The following is a 25,279-nucleotide window of genomic DNA, read 5'->3' on the forward strand; positions in this document are numbered from 1 at the left end:
CTTGAAGAATTTTCTTCAGTGTTATTATTGTACAATCTTTCAATAATCTGGTAATTAAAATTCATAGTTTTCAACTAGTTCACTCTATCAGACCCAATGATTCATAATCGGTTGTATTTTCAGAGGACAAAGCATAATACAGAATTCATACAGTTTAAACATTGGAAAACATCATCAACAGAAACACACATAAATCCTTTCAGTTATTTTATGAACATTTCAAATCAAGATAGAAGTTGCTTCTAAATTGGGGTACTTGCCTCTCACAATCAGATCAGCTCCAGCTGACGCACTGTCAACAGTGGTCTGGACCATGCAAACAAATCTACCAGCATGTTTAAGCTGAATATTTCTGACCATCAAATCACCAGAGTAACCCTGCTGAAAGAAATGAAACAAAAGCTCAGAAATGCAACAGAGATTAATGTGATCTATAACACATCAAACATGTAGACTGCAGTTAATTTGTTTCGCATTTTACGTTATTCCCTTTGAACTGTGACTCAGTTTTCTTCCCTAAGATAGACAAACAGACAAGATTTCAGTGAAGAGAGTACCCTTAAAAGCCATTTGAGAATTAATTTGCTAAGTGGCAAAATGTTTTTGACTGACTCAACTGGGTTCTTTGAAGTAACAGAGGACTCTGTTGAAGGTGGTGTGTTTGATATTCTGCATCCACCTGATAAAGGGTATACAATCTAACACTGTGAGATAAATTTGTTACTGAAGTTAGAAAAGGTTGTAAAGGGACAGTGGCAACATGGTTAAACAATGGCAGGCACTTTTGCAACATTTAAGAAGCATCTGGATGAGCACTTACAATGCCAGGGAATAGTAGGCCATGGACTAAGTACAGATAAATGTGATTAGCTTGGTGTTTGTTGATTGACGTAGACATGATGGGTTGAAGGACCTGTTTCTATGCTGCATGACTCCATGATTCTATTGTAACACACTTCAAACTTGCTATGTGTGCACATAGGATACAGCTACTACAGTATAAGCTCTTCGACAAAGAGTAGTTCTCCTGTAAATCAAGACCAGGGGTTTACCAAAATCACTCAACTTTTACAGAAATGCAGCTTCTGTATTTCTTTTTCAGAATTTATTTCAAAATCTGTCCAAAACAATAAGATGACAGAGCACCGAACTTGACTATAAAATTTAGACTAAATGAGAATTCATTGATTCAGAGGAATTGGGGAAAAAAAATCGAACTCAGTGTCTAATTAGTAAGCTGGGCTAGTAGAATTTTAAAAAATTCTTTGACTATATAAAATTCCACTATCAGACAATTATATTACATGATCATTTTATGTATTCTTGGATGTTTCATTATTCTTAATGCTCATGATAAATTTTAAAGTTGATGCAATTAAACAACCAAATGAAATTGATTACAGATTTTTCTTCTTGATTGTTAGTTTAGCAGAGCTCAGAGCCTGAAATATCTATCAGGAAAGTAATGGGAATAACAAAAAATGTTTGTTGAGGACTTGCTAATTACAGTGCAGGCAAATGTAAGTAATCACTTGTAGCTGTGATTAGAAACAAAATCTCTGCCCTCAACTGCCATTCAGAATGATTCTTCATCCAAAATAAGGAGACCTCACTATGGTTAATATTAACATTTGGCAAATCATCGCTAGGGAAGGTACACTGCTTGGTAGTTATGTTACTACACAAGTATTCCAGAGATAAAAGCAGAAAATACTAAAACGCACAGCTGTTCTAACAGAATCTCTACAAATGGCTAAACAGATTTAACATTACCTTTTGCCAGATCTAGAAAAAAAAAATAAGGATGCAATGGGACTTTTGCAAATTTGTAGGCAAAGATGTGCTGGTGGGGTGGTGATGTTGTTGTAATCTGACGGGTGTGGGAGGGAAGTAAAAAGGAAGGATTTGAGAGAAGGTCAAAGGCAAGAGAGATTATGATGTCAAGAGGGATGATGTCTCAAGCAGAAGGAGATATGAACAGTTGGATAAGAGATGTAAGGTCTGTCCAGATGAAGTGTAAATGTGAAAAGGAGTTTTCTGAAAGTTCATCCATGAGATATGGGCAGTGCTGGCCAGGCCAGAACTTACTGTCTATCCCAAATTGCCCTGGAGAAGATGGTGAAGCTGCCTTCTTGAGCAGTTGAAATCCTTGGGTGTAGAGGCCCCCAAAGAGCTGTAAGAAAAGGATTTACAGGATTTTGATCCAGCGACAGTAAATGAGTCAGAAAGTTGTGTGCCTTGGAGGGAAACTTTCAGATGATGGCACTCCCATGGATCTGATCCCTCTCATTCTAGGTGGTAGAGGTCGCAGATTTGGAAGGTGCTGCTGAAGGAGCCTTGCTGACAACAGCAATGCATCTTGACAATGGCACTTATGGTGGCATCAATGGTAAGTGCAATGAGTGTTGAAGGTGATGAATGGGATATCAATCAAGCTGACTGCTTTGCTCTGAATGTTGTCAAGCTTCTTAAATATGATTGGATCTGTACCCATCCAGTGGGGAGCATTCCATTTCATTCTTGCCTTGTACCTTGTGGACAATCATTAGGAAGAAAGGAAGTGAGTTCCTCACTGTAGAATCACTAATCTCTGACCTGTTCTTGTAACCAAATTATTTATTATTGAGTTCTGTTCAGTTTCAGGTCAATGGTAACCTCTGGGATGTTGAGAGTGATGACAATACCACTGAATGCCAAAGAGTGATAGCGCCCTCAAAGATCAGCAAAATGGCCTGTGTTTGGAGCTGCAGAAAATGGGTGCGATACTAAACGAGTATTTTGCATCAGTATTTACTATGGAAAAGGATATGGAAGGTATAGAATGTAGGGAATTAGATGGTGACATCTTGAAAAATGTCCATTTACAGAGGAGGAAGTGCTGGATGTCTTGAAATGCATAAAGGTGGATTAATCCCCAGGTATACCCCAGAACTCTGGGAGGCTAGGGAAGTGATTGCTGGGCCTCTTACTGAAAAGATTGTATTTTCGATAGTCCCAGGTGAGGTGCCGGAAGACTGCTAATGTGGTGCCACTGTTTAAGAAAGGTGATAAGGACAAGCCAGGGAACTATAGACCAGTGAGCCTGATGTCGGTGGTGGGCAAGTTGTTGGAGGGAATCCTGAGGGACAGGATGTTCATGTATTTGGAAAGGCAAGGACTGATTAGGGATAGTGAACATGGCTTTGTGCGTGGGAAATCATTTTTCACAAACTTGATTGAGTTTTTTGAAGAAGCAACAAAGAGGATTAATGAGGGCAGAGTGGTAGATGTGATCTATATGGACTTCAGTAAGGTATTCGACAAGGTTCCCCCATGGGAGACTGGTTAGCAAGGTTATGTCTCACAGAATACAGGGAGAACTAGCCATTTGGATACAGAACTGGCTCAAAGGTAGAAGACAGAGAGTGGTGGTAGAGGGTTGCTTTTCAGACTGGAGGCCTGTGACCAGTGGAGTGTCATAAGGATTAGTGATGGGTCCACTTATTTTCGTCATTTATATAAATGATTTGGATGTGAGCATAAGAGGTATAGTTAGTCAATTTGCTGATGACACCAAAATTGGAGTTGTAGTGGACAGCGAAGAAGGTTACCTCAGATTACAAACGGATCTTGATCAGATGGGTTAATGGGCTGAGAAGTGGCAGATGGAGTTTAATTCAGGTAAATGCGAGGTGCTGCATTTTGGGAAAGCAAATCTTAGCAGGACTTATACACTTAATGGTAAGGTCTTAGGGAGTGTTGCTGAACAGAACGAGTGCAGGTTCATAGCTCCTTGAAAGTGAGTTCGCAGGTAGATAGGATAGTGAAGAAGGAGTTTGGTATGCTTTCCGTTATTGGTCAGAGTATTGAGTACAGGAATGGGGAGGTCATGTTGAGGCTGTACAGGACATTGGTTAGGCCACTGTTGGAATATTGTGTTCAATTCTTGTCTCCTTCCTATCAGAATGATGTTGTGAAACTTGAAAGGGTTCAGAAAAGATCTACAAGAATGTTGCCAGAGTTGGAGGATTTGACCTATCGGGAGAGGCTGAACAGGCTGGGGCTGTTTTCCCTGGAGTGTTGGAGGCTGAGGGGTGACCTTATAGAGGTTTACAAAATCATGAGGGGCATGGATAGAATATATATACAAAGCCTTTTCCCTTGGGTGGGGGAATCCAGAACTAGAGAGCATAGGTTTAGGGTGAGAGGAGAAAGATATAAAAGAGACCTAAGGGGCAATTTTTTCACGCAGAGGGTGGTACGTGTATGGAATGAGCTGCCAGAGGAAATGGTGGGGGCTGGTACAACTGAAACATTTAAGAGGTATTTGGATGGGTATATTTGGAAGGGTTTGGAGGGATATGGGCCAGGTGCTGGCAGGTGGGACTAGATTAGGTTGGGATATCTGGTCAGCATGGATGGGTTGAACTGAAGTGTCTGTTTCCGTGTTGTATATTTCTATGACTCTATGAGATTTTGTCGTGTTGGAGGTGGCCACTCATCAGCCCAAACCTGAACATTGCCCTGATCTTGGTGCATACAGACACAGACTGCTTCAGCATCTGAGCAACCATTACCAAAAGTCACTGTTTACCCCAAAAGATGGAGACAGAAGTTTTTACCTCCAATTGTTGAACTGAGTGTTAAATCTGGGAAGCTATAAAATGCGTGACTATGAAATTAATATTCTCTCTTGCAGATGAAGATACTAAATTTAGACTCAGTATTTGAACATCCTAATCTTGATTGTGTGGGCATATATTCTCTCAAATTGACCATGCAGAAGCTAATGCTTTTCTTTAAAGTGACACATTTTGGAGTAGAAATAGTACAGATAAAAAACAAATGATTTCCTGGACTGGGCTGTTGGGCTAAAATGACAGGAAACAAATGTAACTTGATTCTCTGGAGGCAAGATAAAAAGCTTTCAACTTCTTTTAAGAAGGGGAAGCTACAAATGTAGCATGTGTGAATTTCTGCAATTAAATTAGAAATTCAAGAGGTCACAGAATGAAATACAAGATACCAAGAGTTGATCAGAAACTGTTTTAATTTGGTTAGTCTTGCTTAGGAGTAATGACTTAGTATTCGATAGACTGAAACAATGACTGATTTACGACATACCAGGGAACTATATACCGCTTTACAGAGTTATGTCTGACTCTGCTGAAGCCATGCTTGTCCTCATCACAAATGTTCATTGAAGGTGTCATTCAGACTGTCCAAGTCATTAACTCTTTCAAACCCTAATACGACAGAAATCCTGCTAAAGCATGGATCAATGTGTGAAACAAATGTAACTCTGTTGTGGAGGGTTGAATCGACAAATTCTTTCAAAGGAGAAATCAACAGCTTTTGCTCAGAATTGGGAAGCAGATGACACATTGAGGGATTTCAACATCAACTGATAACAGATAGTTAAAATTTTTTCTAAAGGGTGGCACAGTGGCTCAGTGGTTAGCGCTGCTTCCTCACAATGCCAGGGACCCGGATGCGACTGTCCATGTGGAGTTTGCACATTCTCCCAGAGTCAGCATGGGTTTCCTCAGGGTGCTCCAGTTTCTTCCCACAGTCCAAACATGTGCAGGTTAGGTGAAATTGCCATGCTAAATTGCTCATAGCCTTCCGGGATGTGTAGGTTAGGTGCATTTGTCAGGGGTAAATATAGGAAAATAGGATAGGGGAATGGGTCTAGGTGGGTTACTCTTTGGAGGGTCGGTGTGCACCTGTGCCAAAGCGCCTGTTTTGGGGATTCTATTCTACTCTTCTTTATGATAAAATGCTGAGCTTATCGAGGGTAACTCGTAAGCAGAAGCTGCCTGCAGCACACATTCACCAGAACAACCCTGAAGGGTGGATTTCATCCAGTTTAATACATAAAGCAGAAACAATGGTGAATTTCAGGGTTTGTGACCTGTGAAAGTGCTATTGTGAAAAGCTGATATGCTTATGAGTTGTAGTGCACAGAATTTTGGATTCCATCTCAGGCATCTATGTTCTCATATTGATCTCATTTCACAGTTCATCCAGGAGACAATAAAGATGTGAGGAGTTTTAGTGAGAGCCTTTTTCATGTCTGATTATCTTTGGGGAACAGCATGCTTTCAAGAAACAGAAAGAAAAATCTAATTTGCATGTCCAGTATCAGTTAACACTTGTCAAGTAGTCCTCTGTGGAAATAATCATTGCTCAGACATACTGTATGTGCATGTATTTCAGAGATGATTACACCTCTGGGGCATGTTGCATGGGAAACAGATAAAAACTGCTTTCTTTAATGTTCTCACCAGGCCTGGATTTTTAATTCTGCAGCTTGAACTGAAAAGCTTCTAACCATAACTACCTTGAGAATGCAGGATTATGAACTGGATACCATTTTATCTTCCTGATTAAAAGTTATTGAGGCAAAAGAGAAGAACAGAAGATACAACTATATACACTTTAGGAGCGTATGCTCTGTTGTGGCTTCCTGCAAAATTGTAGAATATGGAAATATAATTGAAGACGTATCAAACACAAATTGTCAAGATATACAATTGAATGGCACAGCAAATTAGATTTAGATCTAGACTTTATTGTTACATGCACTAAAATAACTGCACAGAGACTGGTATCCTGTCACCAAGCCACCCTTTATTGACATAGTTAAAAATCACGCAACACCAGGTCATAGTCCAACAGGGGTTTACTTGGAAGCACACTAGCTTTCGGAGCGTCGCTCCTTCATCAGGTGGTAGTGTGCGAGCTTCTTAGAGATCCTCTCCACTTTAAGCCAGTGGTTAGTGGTGTCAATAGTAGCCATGATTTGGAGATGCCGGTGTTGGACTGGGGTGTACAAAGTTAAAAATCACACAACACCAGGTTATAGTCCAACAGGTTTAATTGGAAGCACACTAGCTTTCAGAGCGTCACTACGACCTGATGAAGGAGCTAGTGCTTCCAATTAAACCTGTTGGACTATTACCTGGTGTTGTGTGATTTTTAACTTTGTACACCCCAGTCCAACACCGGCATCTCCAAATCATCTTTATTGACTTGTGCACAGTACACTGGCTATAGGCAGCCAGTTCGGAGCAGTCCCGTGAACTGAGGAGATTCTAAATTCCCTGGTTATATTTATATTTTTTTCCAGGGTCAGTCCCCTGAACTGAGGAGATTCTAAATCTCCTGGCTTTTTTTTTCCCCGAGGAGAATCTAAATCTCTAGGTTATATATATTTTGTAATAACACCACACTACCGCCATACAGTGGTAGTGCTTATTTATTCCCCAGCACTCATGTTGTGTGTGCATGCAGGTGTTGAACACAGTGAAAAAAAACAAGAGCAGAAATCTTTATTCATATTCCACCACCAGGAAGAAAGGAAACACCTTGGTGGCCAGTGAAAAGCAGTGCCCTTCTCAACAAAGGGCAATGCCTAAGTGATGAAAAAGGTGAAGAGGAGGGTAGGGATCAAAACAAAATAAAATCAGAGGGGGAAATAAAAAAAATCATGCCCCACAATACCCATCTCTCCCTGAAAACCTTGAGGGTATTAATAGATACCATGTGCTCCTTCTCCAAGGACACCCGGGCCACAACGTAACCCCAGAACATGGGCAGGCAATTAGCCATAACAACCCCCTTCATGGCCCCCTCCATGGCCCACTGCCTGGACCTGTTTTTTTTTCCAGCTCTCAGAGTGAACAGAACCTCTGACATTCCTTTTTTTTAAACTTCTTTTATTCCCACACTACCGCCTAACAGCGGTAGTGCTTATTTTCCCCCAGCATCCATGTCGCATGTGTGCAGGTATTGGACACAGGGAAAAACAACAAGTATGTAAATCTTTATTTATACTCCACTACTAGGAAGAAAGGAAACAGCCAAGTGGACAGTGACAAGCAATGTCCATCTCAGAGGGCAAGTTGCGTGAGCAAACAGTGAAGGGGAGGGCAGGGATTAAATCAAAATAGAGTTGGAGGGGGAAATAATACACTCCGCTCCCCGCGGTGCTCATTTCTCCCTGAAAATCTAGAGGGTGTTGGTGGACACCACGTGCTCCTTCTCCAGGGACACCACTGCCTGGACCTGTTATATTGGTCAATCAGGACTTCCTGAATGGCCAAAATTAACAGATGCAAATCTCATAGTCAACAAGATCCACCTGGTTCAAATTACTGCACGTACTCAAGTGCACAAGTAGATGAGTACAATGGAAAATTTTTAATGTTGCCACACACGGTGCATACGCATCTTAGATACAGGTACCTCGGTTCAAAAACTTAAGAATAAGGTAGAAAGAAATAATGAACAAAGTTGAAAGTTAAGCATTATAATCGCTCTTAGTATAGTGTAAAAAGAAGAATTAAAGTTAAAAATTGCAGTCCTTCTTAGCATAAAGTCAAGAAAAAAGAAATAAAGTTAAAAGTTCAAACACTGCAGTCTTTCTTCAGTATTTAGCCATTAGATCTTTTCAATCTGCTAACTTTTTTGAAGCCCATCCAGACTGATCAGATGGAAGTTTCTTTTTCTGCCTGCTGTTAGGTTGACAAGCAGGAGGCTGGAAGAACACAGCAAGTTAGGCAGCATCAGGAGGTGGAGTAATCTACATTTTGGGTATGACCTTTCTTCAGGACTGGAGATGGGTGTGGGGGGAGCTGCAGATAAAGGGGGAGATGGGGACAGGGACCGGGTGGTGAGGTAGGGATGGATGAACTCAGGTAGAGGGTATGACCTGGTTGGCCGATGGGAGGAATGAAAGCTGAAGGTTTTATTTAAAAAAGGTGACATCCCAGCTTGAATGTATTGTCTGAGCTGAGATGTCACTTTTTTTTTTATAAAACCTTAACTCATCTCGTGACTTGAAAGAAATTCTGGGATTTACATATTAATGAATTGTATCCTGCAACCCAATGTAAAAGATAAAAGACTTAACAGCAATCTAGGTTTGTTCAATATATCGCATCAGTTGTATGATACTATGATCTTTTGCTATAAATTCTGTGTCCTATGATCCTGCTCCACCAGTTACCTGACAAAGGAGCAGTGCTCTGAAAGCTTGTACTTCCAAATAAACTGATTGGACTATAACCTGGTGTGTGATTTTTAACTTTATCCTAAAAAGATATGAAATCATTTTGTCTCAATGCCCAATTTGTCCTGGATCTCTGTGTATGTGAAATTGCTGACGTCTCACTGCAGTGGTGCAAGTGAATCTGTGTGGTATTGTTTATGGCCCAGATGACAATTGCAGACTTTCCCCAAATCCCAGTAACAAGATCTGCATGATCAGAATAGATGAGCAGAGTTTGTAAACATACATCATTGCCCTAGAAAATCAAAACATTTCAATACTCCGAAAAGGCTCAGGAAGGAACAGCATTTTTATTTTCTCTTTTTGATTGGCCTCATAGAGGTTTGCAATATTAATAGTAGGTCCACTTTCAGGTTGGCACACTATAGAGGGTCCACTGGGCAGAATTTCCTGGGTTAATCCCCTTGTCAAGTGGAGCAGAGCTAGATTTGAACTACACTGGCTGGGATACTAGTGAACTAGTTACCGTATCTTCTCCCATCAGCCAGCAACCTTATTCTCTCCATTCTTTGTATCCAGGAATTTGAGTTCATTCATTTATTCATTTCACATCCTAGTCTGTTCATCTAATAGCTAAAAATCACACAACATCAGGTTAAAGTCCAAAAGGTTTATTTGGAAGTATGAACTTTCAGAGCGCTGCTCCTTCATCAGGTAGTTATGGAGTACCCTGATGAAAGAGCAGTGCTCCGAAAGCTAGTGCTTCTAAACAAACCTGTTGGACTATAACCTGGTGTTGTGTGATTTTTAACTTTGTACATCCCAGTCCAACACCGGCATTTCCAAATCACATCTAATACCTCAATGTAAGTTCAATTACAATCCTGTCTGCAGGGTTCTTTGGCACTTATGCAAACTTTAGGATTGCATCTACCCCATTGATAGTGTCAATTGTTGGCATCTGTTCATCCTTAATTAAGGTTTATTTTCTCAAAATACATTGAAGTTTTTTTTTGTAACACAAATCCATTAACCCCCATCTTTTATCTGAATGCTTTCCATCAGAAAATAAAATAATTGAGCACAATGTGAATTGGATGTGTATGATATGAGGGAGCAAAAAACGCCTTTGAGTTAACATGCCATGTATGTGCACAGGTCTTGAAAACATCATCATCTTGAAGAACAAGCCCTGTTAAATAAAAGATTGCCCGCCCTTATACTCCTTAACTCAGCACTGCCATGCCAGAAATCTTACAGCCATTCCCAAAAAAATGTACAAGCATTCCTAACATCCCTTCCCTTCATCACTTACTAATCAACAAATACCATTGTAGGGAACTGTATGAAGTCTGATTAATGAAGGATTTTTTCCAATTACAACTGTCTGATTCCAACAATTGATAAAAATAAAATTCGCTTTTCTATTTCATAGCTAATTTATGAACCAAACTGGAAATTCCTTCTCATTTAATGATTAGAATGCCGCAGGGATTATTAAGAGAAACAGGCTGAAACTTTCTTGTCAATTTTCATTGTAAAGGTACATCCTTGGCTAAAGGAACCTTAAATGATGGAAAAGAAAGAGGAAATTTTATGTAAGTAATTTAAGATATTCATTAATTAATGTGGTTGAAAAGGAATATGGTAGATATGGCCTACATTTAACAACAAGAAAATATACACTGTGGTAATGGCAGAAAGAAAGCACATTCCACTCTGCAGCACCACAGAAAATGGAAGCAAGTTGGAAATTGTCAATGAGTTTAACTATCTAGGAAACAGTAACATTCAATGTTAAAAAGAATCAGAAAAAGGATTAGGACGCAAGGGTTTCTTTATTTTAACATTCAGCAACATTCGAAAATTCAGTCTGAGTCTTGAAATGAGAATGTATGGACTAAAATGTGGTCAGGAATTAATCATGGATGTGTAGTTTAGAGCATTGGGAAAGGAGGAGGAAAAGAAAATTAACAGCTTCAAGATGTCCAGCTTAACGTCGTGGTAGCTGGGTGGAGAAAGAAACCAACAAAGAATCATTGACTGAGTCTGAGCTCAGTCAGCAAGGCTCATGCTGTTCCACCCTCACTATTGTCTTTCACAGCTTCTCTCGCTCGCTCTCACACATCACTACCCATGGTGGGAATAATTCTGCATGCTCTCTGTGCTGTCTACACTCGCATTTGGGCACCACATTACCTCTACTAAAACTAACAGCTGTCCCATGCACTCTCATCACCCTTAATACCTGGCTCTCTCTCACTCCAGGAGGAATATAGTCCACACCAAGGCAGAACAAGTCTAGACAGGTGTTGGGTTCCCTGATGTTTAGTCCCTCACCCCTTTTGCACAGAGAATCCTGATCCTGACCACCAAAGTTGGTGATTGACCGTATCCAAGCTCCTGGACTGGCATTGGAGGTTGCTTACTGTGTCAGGGGCCTCCTGACCAAAGGCCATCTCCCTTGACATGACTGAGGCCTCCGGACAACCAATGACTGGCATTGTGGTTTTGTGTCTGCACTAAACAGCAAGGAAGCAGAGTAGTACTGAGAGGCTGGTATATTTGACTGAGGGTCAAGGCATAAAATGGTAAGACAGAGATGCTGTGAGCATCCAGGTAGGCTCAGAGTGAGAGGGTGAGTGCTATGACATGAAGTAAATAGCCCAGAGATACAGCCTGGTCCAGTCCATGTGTTGAAAATGTGTTGCTGGAAAAGCACAGCAGGTCAGGCAGCATCCAACGAACAGGAGAATTTACGTTTCGGGCATAAGCCTGAAGAAGGGCTTATGCCTGAAACGTCGATTCTCCTGTTCCTCGAATGCTGCCTGACCCGCTGCGCTTTTCCAGCAACACATTTTTCAGCTCTGATCTCCAGCATCTGCAGTCCTCACTTTCTCCTCCAGTCCATGTGTTGCTTGTGTGCCCACAGGAACCAGGTTTCCTTGCTACAACATTACAATGGTAGTTGGCATTTTGCACTGAGATGTGGCATTAGAATGTAAGCCAATTGAAAATGTGCCACAAGGGATCTTGTACGCTAAAATATGTTTCTCGTAGACTCCCTGAAGTGTGGAAGCAAACCATTTGGCCCATCGAGTCCACAACAACCCTTCAAAGAGCATCCTAACCAGATCCACACCCATATCCCTGTAACCCCACATTTCCCATGGCTAACCCACCTAGCCTGCACATGCCTGGACATTATGGGCAATTTAACATTGTCAATCCACCTAACCTCATGTCTTTGGGCTGTGGGAGGAAACTGGAGCACCCTAAGGAAACCCACGCAGACATGGGGAGAATGCTTCCCAACTATAGAGATTCTCTGAAATGAGGATCCAGTACCCACAGTGGATCAGTCCCTGGTAGCTGATGATAGAAATGATGACATTTTGCCTGGGGATAACTTCATACATGACATCTTCCCCATTTCAAATTGAGGTGATCACCTCTTCAAGCCGCACTAACTACCTCCCCAGCAACCAACCACCACAAAATCACCTCCTGTGTGTTGTCGAAGTCCACATAGTGTGTCTGTCTTAAACAAGATGGCTGATAATTGGAACATTAACAAATTCAAAAGGAGCACTTGTTAGATTGAGTGAGCTCTTCGCTGGCCTCCCACTGCTGGCCATGTGAGTTGCTGGCAGCATGCCTAAGTCACCACAGATTCAAAATTGTCATGATGCCTGTGGTCCCCATAATTCCTTGCATCCTGTCCCATCCAAACCCACAAACAAGGGCCTGGGACAATTACATTTGGAGTGAAATCCAAATATGTCCCCTCCTGCCACCAATTTCCAACACCAATAGTGGAACTTGAATGACATTCGCTGGAACCAAACTAAGACAATGAAAGACTTGAAGAATAATGGTCTACCAGAGTTTGTGGCATGCAGAATTTTCCTTGTATCAAATGTCAGTTTGGTGGTAGCGTGATTCTGATCTAAACTGATGCACAATGCAGAATCATTGGGGTTCTCCTGCATTCTGAAATTTCTAATCTAACATGCAGAGTCTTTGTGTCAATTACGCAATCCTCTTTCAACAGTTGCATTGCTCTTTCTTGTCACCAGTTTGCCATTTAACCATGTGCCTTTTTCTCCTTTTGACACTTGGAAGGTTTACGATAATGAACCTGTTTGGGGTGTTGTTTAAGCATCCTTTAGTCATCTACTGCAAACAGCAAATCTAAAGGCTAAGCTCTTCTTGCTCTTCCTAAATTGACAGCTTAAATGAACCAAAACATTGCTGCAGCTGTGAGGAATTCATGCTGAAAATCCATTTCAGGCAGTAAGAAAGTTTACTCAGCCAGGCTTAAACATGAAAATCAACCAAAAAAAAAGCCACTTCACAGTATTTTAAAAATTCAGACCAAGACACTGGAGATCAAAGGCAACAATGAATCTCATCACATTGAACTGACAAACTTACAGAGCAAAGGACACTAAAATGGGTTGAAAAGAAATCTGGAGCTGTGGTCTGGGTCAGCAGTATCTGACACTAACTAGATAACCATCCAACCTAAAGGTTAGGCAGCAGTAATAGCTTAATCAGTTACATGTGCAAACTTGTAACAGAACGACACCGACAGCATTGGTGAAACACAAACTGGTGACAGTGGAAGGAGTCAAAATGTCAAAAAGTAATTCAATTCATATGTTGGAAATTCTCTTTACCCTGTTACCATGCATGATGTGATGAATGTTTGAAACAAAGCAAATGGCAAATATACTGAATTTACTTGATCTCCAGTTTTGGTGTTATTAAAGAGTATTACAATAAACAAGCAGTGTCTTTCGATGAGTTAATTTGCCTTTTCTGATCTCTAACTTTCTTGTTATATTTGACGACATGGAAATAAATGAGTAACAGTGCAGGAAGAAACATCCGTGCGTTATGTGTGGGAAACGCATCAACAAATTGTCAAGAAAGTATTTACATTGTTGCAACCTTTGGTGCAGTTGGGGTTAATTTTTCCAATATTGCTGAAGTTCAAATTCAAGTTCATTGAATTATGAGAATTTACTTAAGCAAAGATAATCAATTTGTACTGTAGCCTCACTTGGGACAGTAAAAGTAAGGGAGACAACTTCCTTCCTATTTCAAAACAAATAGACAGGATGCTGATGAAACTGAGAACAATGTGCCAGATTTTCTGAGGAGTAAACTTTCACACACAGATTGACGGTCCACCCCTTTTTTACATTAAGAAAGATCTCCACATTTCTGTCAGAAGAGTCCAATCAGAACTCCTCCAGAAATGCAGACTGGACTTTAATTCTGACAAGCCCTTCATCATGCAGGATCCTCAGGGAAGATCAAATCATGCCTTTTTTTCACAGCAGTTAGTTTCTGTGATTTAAATTTCCTGATTGTCCTGAGGCTAAACTTTCACACGGGTTCCCTCTACTCCATGTACAACAAATCAACAGAAGCAGTTTTGTTTTTCCTTATTTGTGGCGATTTAAATTATTTATGTTTCATTTATCACAGGTTCTTGCAGAATTTATTTTCAACTTCTGAATCTTTTTGATTCTTAATGAGCAACTGCAATCCTTCAATGTTTTGTGCTGGTTTGACTTGGTGCTGAGAAAGGGGCTTACTTCCTTCATGTTCCCATAACAAAGCTACTCCTTAGACAGCTGTAAGTAAGAACCTTGAAATTACTCTGGAATCAAGATCATTTTGTAATGTTCTATGACTCTATAACTCTAATTAATGAATGCCAGCATACATTATTGCCAAGAATAGCTTGTGGCAAGACATGTAACTCAGACATTAATTTAGCCAAGTTTAGTCAGTAAATACAACTCAATTTACTTACCTTTGTGTGCAAAATATGGGTCTTCAGCTTTTACAGATTGTATAATAACATTCATTCACAATCACAGTACATTATGTATGTTTACATAGAATAATTAGGCAAAAAATGAAGTTTTATATTGTACTGTACAAAAGATGTTGCTGTGCGTTTTGAAGTTCAAAGACAACTCTTCTGTGGTTTAGATTGGACAGTATTAATGAAATGAGCTACATGGACAGATGAGGAATTGTGGTTACTGTTCCCTCTACACAGAGTACATGATCTCCTCAGAGAAGGAAGGCAAGCCACTTTTGATGTACATTGACAGAATGATTCTGATTGATGTTTACAAGATGGTCTGATCCATTCTCCCAACAAAACAGTGACAACAGAAACTGGAATCTCAAGTCAGGAGATAATTAGGCTCCAATGGACAACACAGCTCAGGACAATTCTTATCAAGAAAGTGCAGTGAGAGAACAGAAAAGGCTGGCAACAAAATTAATTATGACACATTTGAAAATGGTAGGAAATGCAATAAAAGTAGCAAAAGTCAAAAATTCTCAGAAAGTTAATTGGAGAGCATCAAATCAGAATTTACTTCCACTTTCAAAACTTCACCTTGTACCTTTAGTACATTACACATTTGTACTTCACTTTTTCATCTATAATGTTGAATATAATGCATGGAACTTTGGCTTTCAATTGCTGCTGAATGACATGGATGGCCTGGCTGTGGTCTTGTATGATTTCAGTAAGACTGCTGTATTTTTATACTTGAGTCTCTTTGGAATAAAGGCCAACATTCCTTTATTAGAATGTTGTCCAACTTGCTCAACATTAGCCTTCCCTATTACCTGCTCAACTTGGATGCTAGCTGCTTTGTGATTTGTGCACTAGCACCCCCGAATCTCTCTGTGTTACAGCTTCCTGAAGTCTTTCCCCATTTAAATAATATTCATTCAATAAAAGGGGCTGATTTAATGAGGCTTTGTTGAATTAACAAACATACAGTATTAATGAATAAACATGAGAAGAATTAGTAATATAACAAAAATACACACAGATTACAAAATAAAGTGAGTCCAAAAAGAAAAAAAAACAAGTAAAATGAATTTCGTATGTAGATTAATCTCTGAATCGTGTGCATATAACGGATAGTTGAATATTATGGCTGTTGCAGTGGAGATTGCCAACAGCATTGATGTTGGTAGTCAAACAGTCAGTTTCACAACTCTTAACTAGAAAAGTGGTTGAGATTCTCTACTTCTGATTCAGTGTACGGCAATAGTCACAGGTAGATAGGATAGTGAAGAAGGCGTTTGGTATGCTTTCCTTTATCGGTCAGAGTATTGAGTACAGGAGTTGAGAGGTCATGTTGCGACTGTCCTTATAGAGGTTTACAAAATTATGAGGGACATAAATAGGATAAATAGACAAAGTCTTTTCCCTGGGGTCGGGGAGTCCAGAACTAGAGGGCATAGGTTTAGTGCGAGAGGGGAAAGATATAAAAGAGACCTAAGGGGCAACTTTTTCACGCAGAGGGTGGTATGTGTATGGAATGAGCTGCCACAGGATGTGGTGGAGGCTGGTACAATTGCAACATTTAAGAGGCATTTGGATGGGTATATGAATAGGAAGGGTTTGGAGAGATATGGGCCGGGTGCTGGCAGGTGGGACTAGATTGGGTTGGGATATCTGGTCGGCATGGACGGGTTGGACCGAAGGGTCTGTTTCCATGCTGTACATCTCTATGACTCTATGACTCTAATAGAATTCTGGTATTCAGAATAAGAGAGAGTCTGCTTTTTGTCCTGGCTCCTTTTTTCTGGCTGCAGGCTAACTGACCTCCAGCACTCAAAGTGACAGAATTCCTTTACCTGCAACACAGACATGACGAGGCCCTTCATCGTGACTTTCAAAACATACTGAAACTTCAGCATAGGCTGACGCACACAAGAAGTTTCAGTCCCACGAGAATGTTTGGAAGAGTTTGAAGTGCCTTTTAAATCCTGGCACTTCTGCTTACTTCAATAGGAAAAAAAAACACAACATGTGTCTGCAGTTGGGACATGATGCGCAGTGGGTGGCTTACTGTTCATCATCATTGCAGTCACAAGTGATCACAGTCCCAGCCCAGCTTGAAGTTTGTTGAATACCTTTGGATATTACAACCAAGCAGTCCTCCTTTAAAAAAACACATTTCGAAATAAAGGCAAGAAAAGTCCATCATACTTTGGGCTTCCGGCCAAACTGGGAAGAGTCCTTTGTCTTGGGTGCTGAAACAAGGCTAGTGATGGTTTATTAGCAGCACCTATTATCTTTCCCAACTTGGCAGTCTAAAGGCTAGAAGCACTCGTCAGTTTATACCTGAGTTATATTTAGTTCAAAAGTTCGGTGAGGAGGAGAATGGACTGGCAATCCTATATAGGTGGGTAGGCAGGAAGGGAGATGCCATGTATATGGAGGTGGGTCAAGACACCAGGTATGAAGATTTTTTTGCTTCTGACAAACTACATCCCTCCTTCTTTCTGTCCAAAATTTAGAATACATTGAAAGCTTACCTTTCGGAAGACCTCCACTGCTCCCTCAATGCATGAAAAAGTGCCACTTTTTTTTCCATTTCTCCTGTAAAGTTACAATTCCAGGTCCACAGCAAGGCATAGTTTGCATATTAAAACAGTCTGTTTTAGATGGTGTTGTACTGCACCTGATAGCTAACGTCGGTGAGTAAACAGCTAAACAAGACTTTGATTTTCAATTGCCAATTATTTACTATCATTTGAGAATTGAGTAACTATTGGTTACAAGTGTTCCCTTCCAATATCCAATAGGAATGCCATTTGTAAGCCCTGCATTTGTGGAGATTCGGCCACTTGATGAAGACCCTCCCAGTGATCCACTTGATGAAGACCCTCCCAGTGATCCACTTGATGAAGGCCCTCCCTGTGATCCACTACATGCTTCTTCCCACATGGAATGCAATTAAACAGCAGCTATTTAAAGCAAAATTTGTTAACACTACCTTGACACTGACAGCTACTGCCTTTGCATGCTGTTGATATTATTTTTAAAAATTGATAATGATAGCTTAAAGCAGGAATCAAAAGAGAAAGCACATATTAATCTTGCAAGTAGAAATAAAACAATTAAGATGGAATAATGATACCTTGTGAAACACTCATTATTAAAAGAAATTGCCTCAGAATTTCTCACCGATTTTTAATTATAATGACACATCCATGGCTTAAAATCCCTGAATGTTGCAAAAGGAAGAGAGCATTGAGGAATAAATAATTTAAGCTATTACTTTTGTTTCTCTCTATCTGTTGCTATGCTAACCGCAAGATAACATATTCAATTAAATTAATGGTGATGGTGATTTTCTGACATTCAAGCCAATCTTCACATTAGAGGGCAAGTTGCACTTAAATGTCAATCTCTGATTTCATTTTAACAAAGTGCCGATGCACTTCCTTGTTGGGTCTTGTTGAAAGACATTTCCTTTGACAAGTCAATAGCAAATATGTTTTTTTAGATTGATTTCTTGAAATATTTACTTGTTGTTTTAAAAATGATGATTCTTAGCAATGAAGAGTTTACTTGTTCAGAACATAGAACATAGACCAATACAGCGCCAAACAGACCCTTCGGCCCTCAATGTTGCACCGACCTGTGAACTATTCTCAGCTCGTCCCCTGTCACTATCCCCAAATCATCCATGTGCTTATCTAAGGATTGTTTAAATCTCCCTTAATGTGGCTGAGTTGACTACATTAGCAGATAGGGCATCTGTCTTAATCGTATTACCCCTCAATCTGTAGTTCTGCCCCCTCGTACATGCTAACGTCATCATCCCAGGAAAAAGACTTTCACTGTCTATCCTATCTAATCCTCTGATCATCTTGTACGTCTCTGACAAATCCCCTCTTAGCCTTCTTCTTGCCAATGAGAACAGGTTCAAGTCTCTCAGCCTTTCCTCATAAGACCTTCCCTCCAGACCAGGCAACATCCTCGTAAATCTCCTCTGCACCTTTTCCAATGCTTCCACATCCTTCCTAAAATATGGGGACCAGAACTGTAAACAATATTCCAAATGTGGCCGCAGCACCGTTTTGTATAGTTGCAGCATGATATTGCAGCTCTGTAACTTAATCCCTCTACGAATGAAACCTAACACACCGTATGCTTTCTTAACAGCACTATCCCAACTGGATGGCAACTTTCAGGGATCTATGTACATGGACTCCAAGATCCCTCTGCACATCCATACTACCAAGAATCTTTCCATCGACCCAGTACTCTACCTTCCTGTTATTCTTCCCAAAGTGCATCACTTCACATTTAGCTGCATTGAACAACTGTTTAGAAACATTGGCAGAAATATTGCACAAAAACCTAGGCTGGATTGTGCTGAACATCAGGAAGTTGAAGGACTTACTATTGACTATTGACTTACTATCATCAACTGTTGTGAAAATTCATCAGTTTCATGATATCCTTTAGGGAAAAGAATCTGCCATCCTTAACTGATCAGTCACTGCATCCATAGCAATGTGGTAGACTCCAGACTGCCCTCTGTTAAGCTGTTCAGTTCAGGCACAGTAAGAGATGGGCAACAGGTTCATAGCAAAATAAGAACCTGAAGAACTGCGGATGCAGTAAATCAGAAGCAATAACAGAAATTGCTGGAAAAGCTCAGCAGGTCTGGTCAGATTTGTGGAGAGAAACCAGAGTTAATGTTTTAGGTCAAGTGACCCTTCCTCAGAAATTGCTAGCAAATCCCACAACCTATTTAGTAATGAAATAGAACATTGGAAATGCTGAGTTTCCAGCTTCATTATGATTATTCCTTTAACGTTGGGATGACTTTGGGAGATCACAGGGAAGGTATGAAGAGCTGAGGAGAGATTGGACGGCTCTGACATGATCATTCATTGGGAAGATGAATTTCCACTCTTTTGTGCAAACAGGACATCCTTGTTAGATGCTATTTTAAAGACCTCCTTGCTTAAAGTACATCAGATAAGGTTAAAAGCTGACTCGCCATTCCACAAAGCTGTGCATTAGTTGCTGTTTGAGGTTCTTGACAAACATAGCATTCAAGAGTAATGACAAATACGACATGATTTGAAGCTTATACCATTTTGCATAAATTTGATGCCACTTTTGCCAGAAAAAGAAAAAGGAAACGACATCCTGATTGAATAAATATTTATGGAGATCAGATTACTTTCTATTTTGGAGAAAAAATGAGTCTAATTTTGGGTGAAACTCTAGAATGTTTGGAATGAAAGGCTCTTGCCTTTTCTTTGCAAAAGGCCTTATACAAAGTAACTTTGATGGTATTGAACCACAGTTGGACAGATAAACAGATTGCAGTGATCTGAATAGCTCTTCACTATGTTTTGTGGACTTGCACATAAGACCACAACAGACCTCGTTAAGAGTCAAGTGATTTTTCTATTTTGCATGTTGGATGGTCCTGAGAAATAAGGCACCAACTGATGCTTCTTTCCAGATTCGCGATAGTGCCAATCCACCTACTTTCGCTTCCCAGTCAGCAGTCTCCAGCTATTTCTGTTAATGCCCTCAGCTTTTGTTCACATCTTACCCCTGAAGAAGTGACAGACAAAAAGATAACATTTGCTGTTAGTTGGGCTCCAGCAGCAGAGATTCCGGCCAGTGTACAATGCACCAAATGTAGTCGTAGGGTATAATTCTAGATCATGGAACTGGTAACATGCGAATTCCTACCACTTTCACAGTCTCCCATACCATTTGGTGACACTGATGTAAAAAGTCCTTCTCTGACAAAGAGATTATTTGATTGCTTTTATTATTGATATTTTTACATTGACAAAGTTAGTTGAATGACATCAACAAAGAAGTGACAGTCTAACGCAGGAGACTAGTAAGCGTACACTCCTGGCCCTAGTGTCACTTCTGAGGTCTGTCTTAAATTTGTTTGAGTTAATTCCGGGCACGAAGATTTTAACTCTGGAATTCACTACAGAGTGAGTGACATTTGGATCAAAGAAGAGCTATTAAACAATAACTAAAAGGAAATTAACATATATTTTGGAAAATAGCTTTTTGTGTAAAAGGTCACCTTGATGATACAGAGCATAGAAAGGAAAAAGACTACTTGAGTTGGTCAAGTGACTAAATTGTCAGGTGACAAATTTGTGTTGCTCGCTTGTAAATTAGTTTAATTCAAAATTTGAAATGTGCAATTAAAATCTTTTTTCCTCCTTCATATAATGTTTCCATGCGCTTGCGCTCTTATTTATTGTTGGACGTATCTGATCATTTTTCCTTGTAAAGGAAAGTTAATTAAGCTTCATTTACTAATGAAGAACTAAGGAGTGATATATTAAAAAATCTACCACCAGGAGCATCAAATTGTAGCAGAATTCATCCATATTTCTTCTTTTTATTACAAGAAATGCAATCAAAGCAACTTAAATTATCCATCTCCTCTTCACATTGTCATTCAGAAATGTTTTATGCTCATCATACAGCATTAAAACGAAATGAGCTTTAGATCAAAAATTCAGAGAATTATGCTAGTACTTGAGTGCCACCTTGTGGTAAACTGCTGAAATCATCCCCTCTCAGTAAAACAGGAGAAACAAATGGAAGGCCCAAAGTCGAATCTCAAATATGGCCATTAACTCACAACTATTGATTTGCTTTGTAATGAACAGCCTCCAGAACAGCTCCATGTTGAAAATACCTATAACACGCATTCAAATTTTTACAAGTGCGAGTTGATGCACTTTGCGAGCTCAAATGCAAGAGGACAGTACACTATAAATGACTGGACATTTAGGAGCATTGTTATACAAAGAGATTTTCGGTCCAAGTCCAGAGCTCCCTGAAAGTGGCAACACAATTGGATAAGATAGCAAAGAAGGCATGCGGCATACTTGCTTTCATTTGTCGGAAAATTGAGTATAAAAGTTAGCAAGTCACATTGTGACTGTATAAGACTTTAGTCGGGCCATTTTTGGAACAAATAGTCTGGTAACTGCACTTAAGGAAGGGTATGGTGGCTTTGGAGAGGGTACAGAAGAAATGTCAAGGATTGGAGTGTATTCACAAAAAGGAGACGGTGGACAAACTTAGATTGTTTCAGCTCGAAAGTCGGAGACTGAGGGGTGACCTGATAGAAATATATAAAATTATGAGAGGCATGGATCGGGTGGATAGTTGAAGTTTCTTTCCCAGGTGGAAATGGCAAATACTAGGAGGCATAGGTTTAAAGTGAGGGTGGGAAAGTTTAAAGGAGATGTGTGGGGGAAGTTTTTTTTAAACGCAGAGGGTCGTAGGTGCCTGGAACATCCCAGGGGAAGTAGTAGAAGCAGATATAGTAGCAAAGATTAACAGGCATTTAGATGGACACACTAACAGGCAAGTTATAGAGAGATGTACACTTTTGTGCAGGCAGATGTGATTAGAATAGCATCACGGTCAAGAAAGACACACTGGGCCAAAAAGCTTGTTACTGTGCTGTACTGTTCTATGTGCTATGCTTTCCCGACAAATCCAGCACAGAACGATATTTCTGACTTAAAAAGCATCAACCAACTGCATCCACAATGAAAATGCTGGAAACCACCACCTAAAGAAATTACAACCTCAGTAAAAGTGCCGACGGGTTTGTTTTGGAGAAGACTGCAGAGAGGATGTGCGAACTGACCACGGCACCCAGGGAGTCATTTAAATGGATGGAGGAAACAGAAATGCGGTTGTGTTAGGGGACAGCATAATTATGGGGAGCGATGTTCTCTGCAGCTGTGAGCAGGACTCCCAAAATCTGTGTGGCCTGCCTGGCACTAGGTTAAGGACATCTTCTCAGGACTGGAGAAGACCTTGGGGAGGGATCCATAAGTTGTTATTCACATTAAGATCATTGACTAGAAAGGCTGTTTTACTGAAAGGTTTTGAACAGTTCAGAGCTAAATTAAAAAGCAGACCCTTCAAGGTAAAATCTCTGGATTTTACCCAAGCCCAGGGCCAACATACAGTCATGGAGTTAAATATGTTGCTCAAAGTTTGATGTGGGTGGAATGGGTTTCAGTTCATGGAGTGCTGGCTCCAGTACTGGGTGGGAGGGAGCTGCTCTGGTGGGGTGAGCGTCAGTTGAACTGTGCTGGTACCAGTGTCCTGGTGAATTGTACAACAAGGGCTTGTGGGGTGTGCTTTAAACTAATTAGGTGAGGGAGTGGGAGAGTTTGGGAGAGGGGAAATGTAGGTTTACAAGGCAAACAGATGTGGCAGCATTACAAGTGGATAATGAGACCCAGAATGGGACAGAAAGGGACAGAGTGTACAAGAGGGACAGCAGTAAATAGGATCAAAGAGAGACAAGAATAGTTAAAAGAAGCAAAATTAATCACTCTTTACTTGAACACATTTGGGAAAATAAAATGGCAGAAACTGAGGCTAAGGGTATTATCTTCTAATCATCATGAAGACATGGCCATAACGAGGTCAAAGTGAGATATTAAGTATTTGGGGTATGTGGAAATTTTAAAAGAACAGGGCAGTACTGGAGCTTTGTTAGTATGGGATGAAATCAATATGATAGCAAGGAATTACCTTGCAGTAGCAAATTTAGATTCCATATGGGTGGAGCTAATAAATGAGAAGATGAAGAAGACACTGGTAGACATTTTCTATAGATCCTATATGTTTTCTATCAGCCCCTAACAGAATCAATATGTTAAGATAGAGAATAAAGCAAGAGGTAGTAAGGGCATGAAAATAGGGCAATAAATTAATCATGGGTGACTTGAACCCTCTTGCAGATTGGCAGAGGAAGCAACAAGAAAGAATTCATAGAGTGCATTCAGGACAGTTTTCTAAAACAATTCGTTGTTGATCCAGCTAGGCTATTTGGATCTGGTATTATGTACTGAATCAGGTTTAATTAGTTCGTTCAGAGTAAAATATCCCCTTGAAACACATACCATATCAGGGTATAAATGAGCATTCAGGGCGAAACTTGGGTCAAAAACCACTGTCCTACACTTGAAATATAGATAATCACAAAAGAAAGAGGCCAGGGCGAGATGCAGCAGACTGAGAAAGGAGTTTTGCTGCAGAGACAGTTGAGGAGAAATGAGGAACATTTAATAAAATAGTTTATGGCTCACAACAAAGATATATCCCCATGAGAAAGAAAAGAGCTAGCAAAGGGATAAGCCAACCATGATTAGCCAGGAAAATTAAGGATAGCAACAGTTCTTAAAATAAAAACTTACAATGGGCAAAAAGTAGTGCTTAGCCAGAAGATATGGAAAGTTTTAAATACTAACAAAAGATGACCAAAAAAAAATGAAGAGTGAAAATAAACTTGGATAGTAAGGTTGATATTATGAGCAGGACAGACAGCAAAAGTTTTTTTGAATACATAGAAGAGCAAAAAAGAACCTAAAGTGTAACTTCTGTTGCACAGTCTCCAAATACTGAAATTCCATAATACATACAAAGATATGAATATACAAATTAGGGGGAATAGCTTACTCAGTTCCTTGATTCTCCTTTGCAATTCAATAGGATCATGGCTGATTTGATTACTTTACATTTCCACCTACTCCTGATAACCTTTCACCTCCTGATCTTTTCACCTCTGCCCGTGAAGCACCTTGAAACCAGCGCTACACCGGACACTCTCACTGATGATGTTACCGAGTCATGGTGATGAAACATCTGAAAACACCTTCCAGCTCAGTGAGCTAACTTACATAGATATTTCATCATCTCTGATATAAATTGGTCTTAATGGATGTCAAAAGAGATAATGCAATGAAAACTATCTTAAAGAGGTCATGATCAACATATAACAAATGAAATATCATTGTACTCAGCACTACTCATGGCCTCAGCTCTTGACTCAACAAATGGTGTCTGTCTGCACAGTGTGAAGGAATGCTCTCCATTTGCCTCAATGCGTGCAGCTCCAACAATAGTCAAGAAGCTGACACCATCTTGATGAAGCAGCCCACTTCATCAGTGCCCATTCTAACAGCTCATTTCACTGTCAGCATACAGTAATTGCATCTACAAGGTGCATTCTAGCAATTTATGAAGGCTTTTTATATACACTTCCCAAAAAAAACAAACTTATCACTGAGAAGAACAAGGGCAGTAGGTATATGTGACGACTACCACCTACAAGTTCCCTTTCAAGTCACTCATCTTCCTGACTTGGAACTACATTGCTGTTCTTTCATTTTCACTGGCTCAAAGTTTTTGAACTCATAACCTAACAGAACTGTAAGTCTATCCAGAGCATATGGCCTGATTCACCTTTTGTAAAACCCCAAAGTCACTTCTTTCACCACCAGAAAACTCTCAGTGACTGAAAGAGCCATTGCTATTTAAAGCACTGTGTAAACTTACCAAATTCAACACCTGGAACAAAAGACACTCACACCTACCACTCGCTGCCTTAGAGTCCAGCA

At 40.1% G+C, this 25,279-nt stretch overlaps 1 protein-coding gene across 7 annotated transcripts in view; it reads right to left on the bottom strand.

Annotated features, from left to right (window-relative positions):
- LOC122559093 (contactin-4-like) overlaps positions 1-25,279 on the bottom strand; it is a 2,522,648-nt gene that overhangs the window by 265,190 nt on the left and 2,232,179 nt on the right. For all 7 annotated transcript variants that reach the window (XM_043708367.1, XM_043708366.1, XM_043708371.1 and 4 more), the window contains one exon: positions 261-381. In XM_043708367.1, coding sequence (XP_043564302.1) covers positions 261-381 — 121 coding nt within the window. The remainder of the gene's footprint in view (positions 1-260; positions 382-25,279) is intronic.

This window comes from Chiloscyllium plagiosum, chromosome 18, assembly GCF_004010195.1.
Source record: "Chiloscyllium plagiosum isolate BGI_BamShark_2017 chromosome 18, ASM401019v2, whole genome shotgun sequence".
NCBI lineage: Eukaryota > Metazoa > Chordata > Chondrichthyes > Orectolobiformes > Hemiscylliidae > Chiloscyllium > Chiloscyllium plagiosum.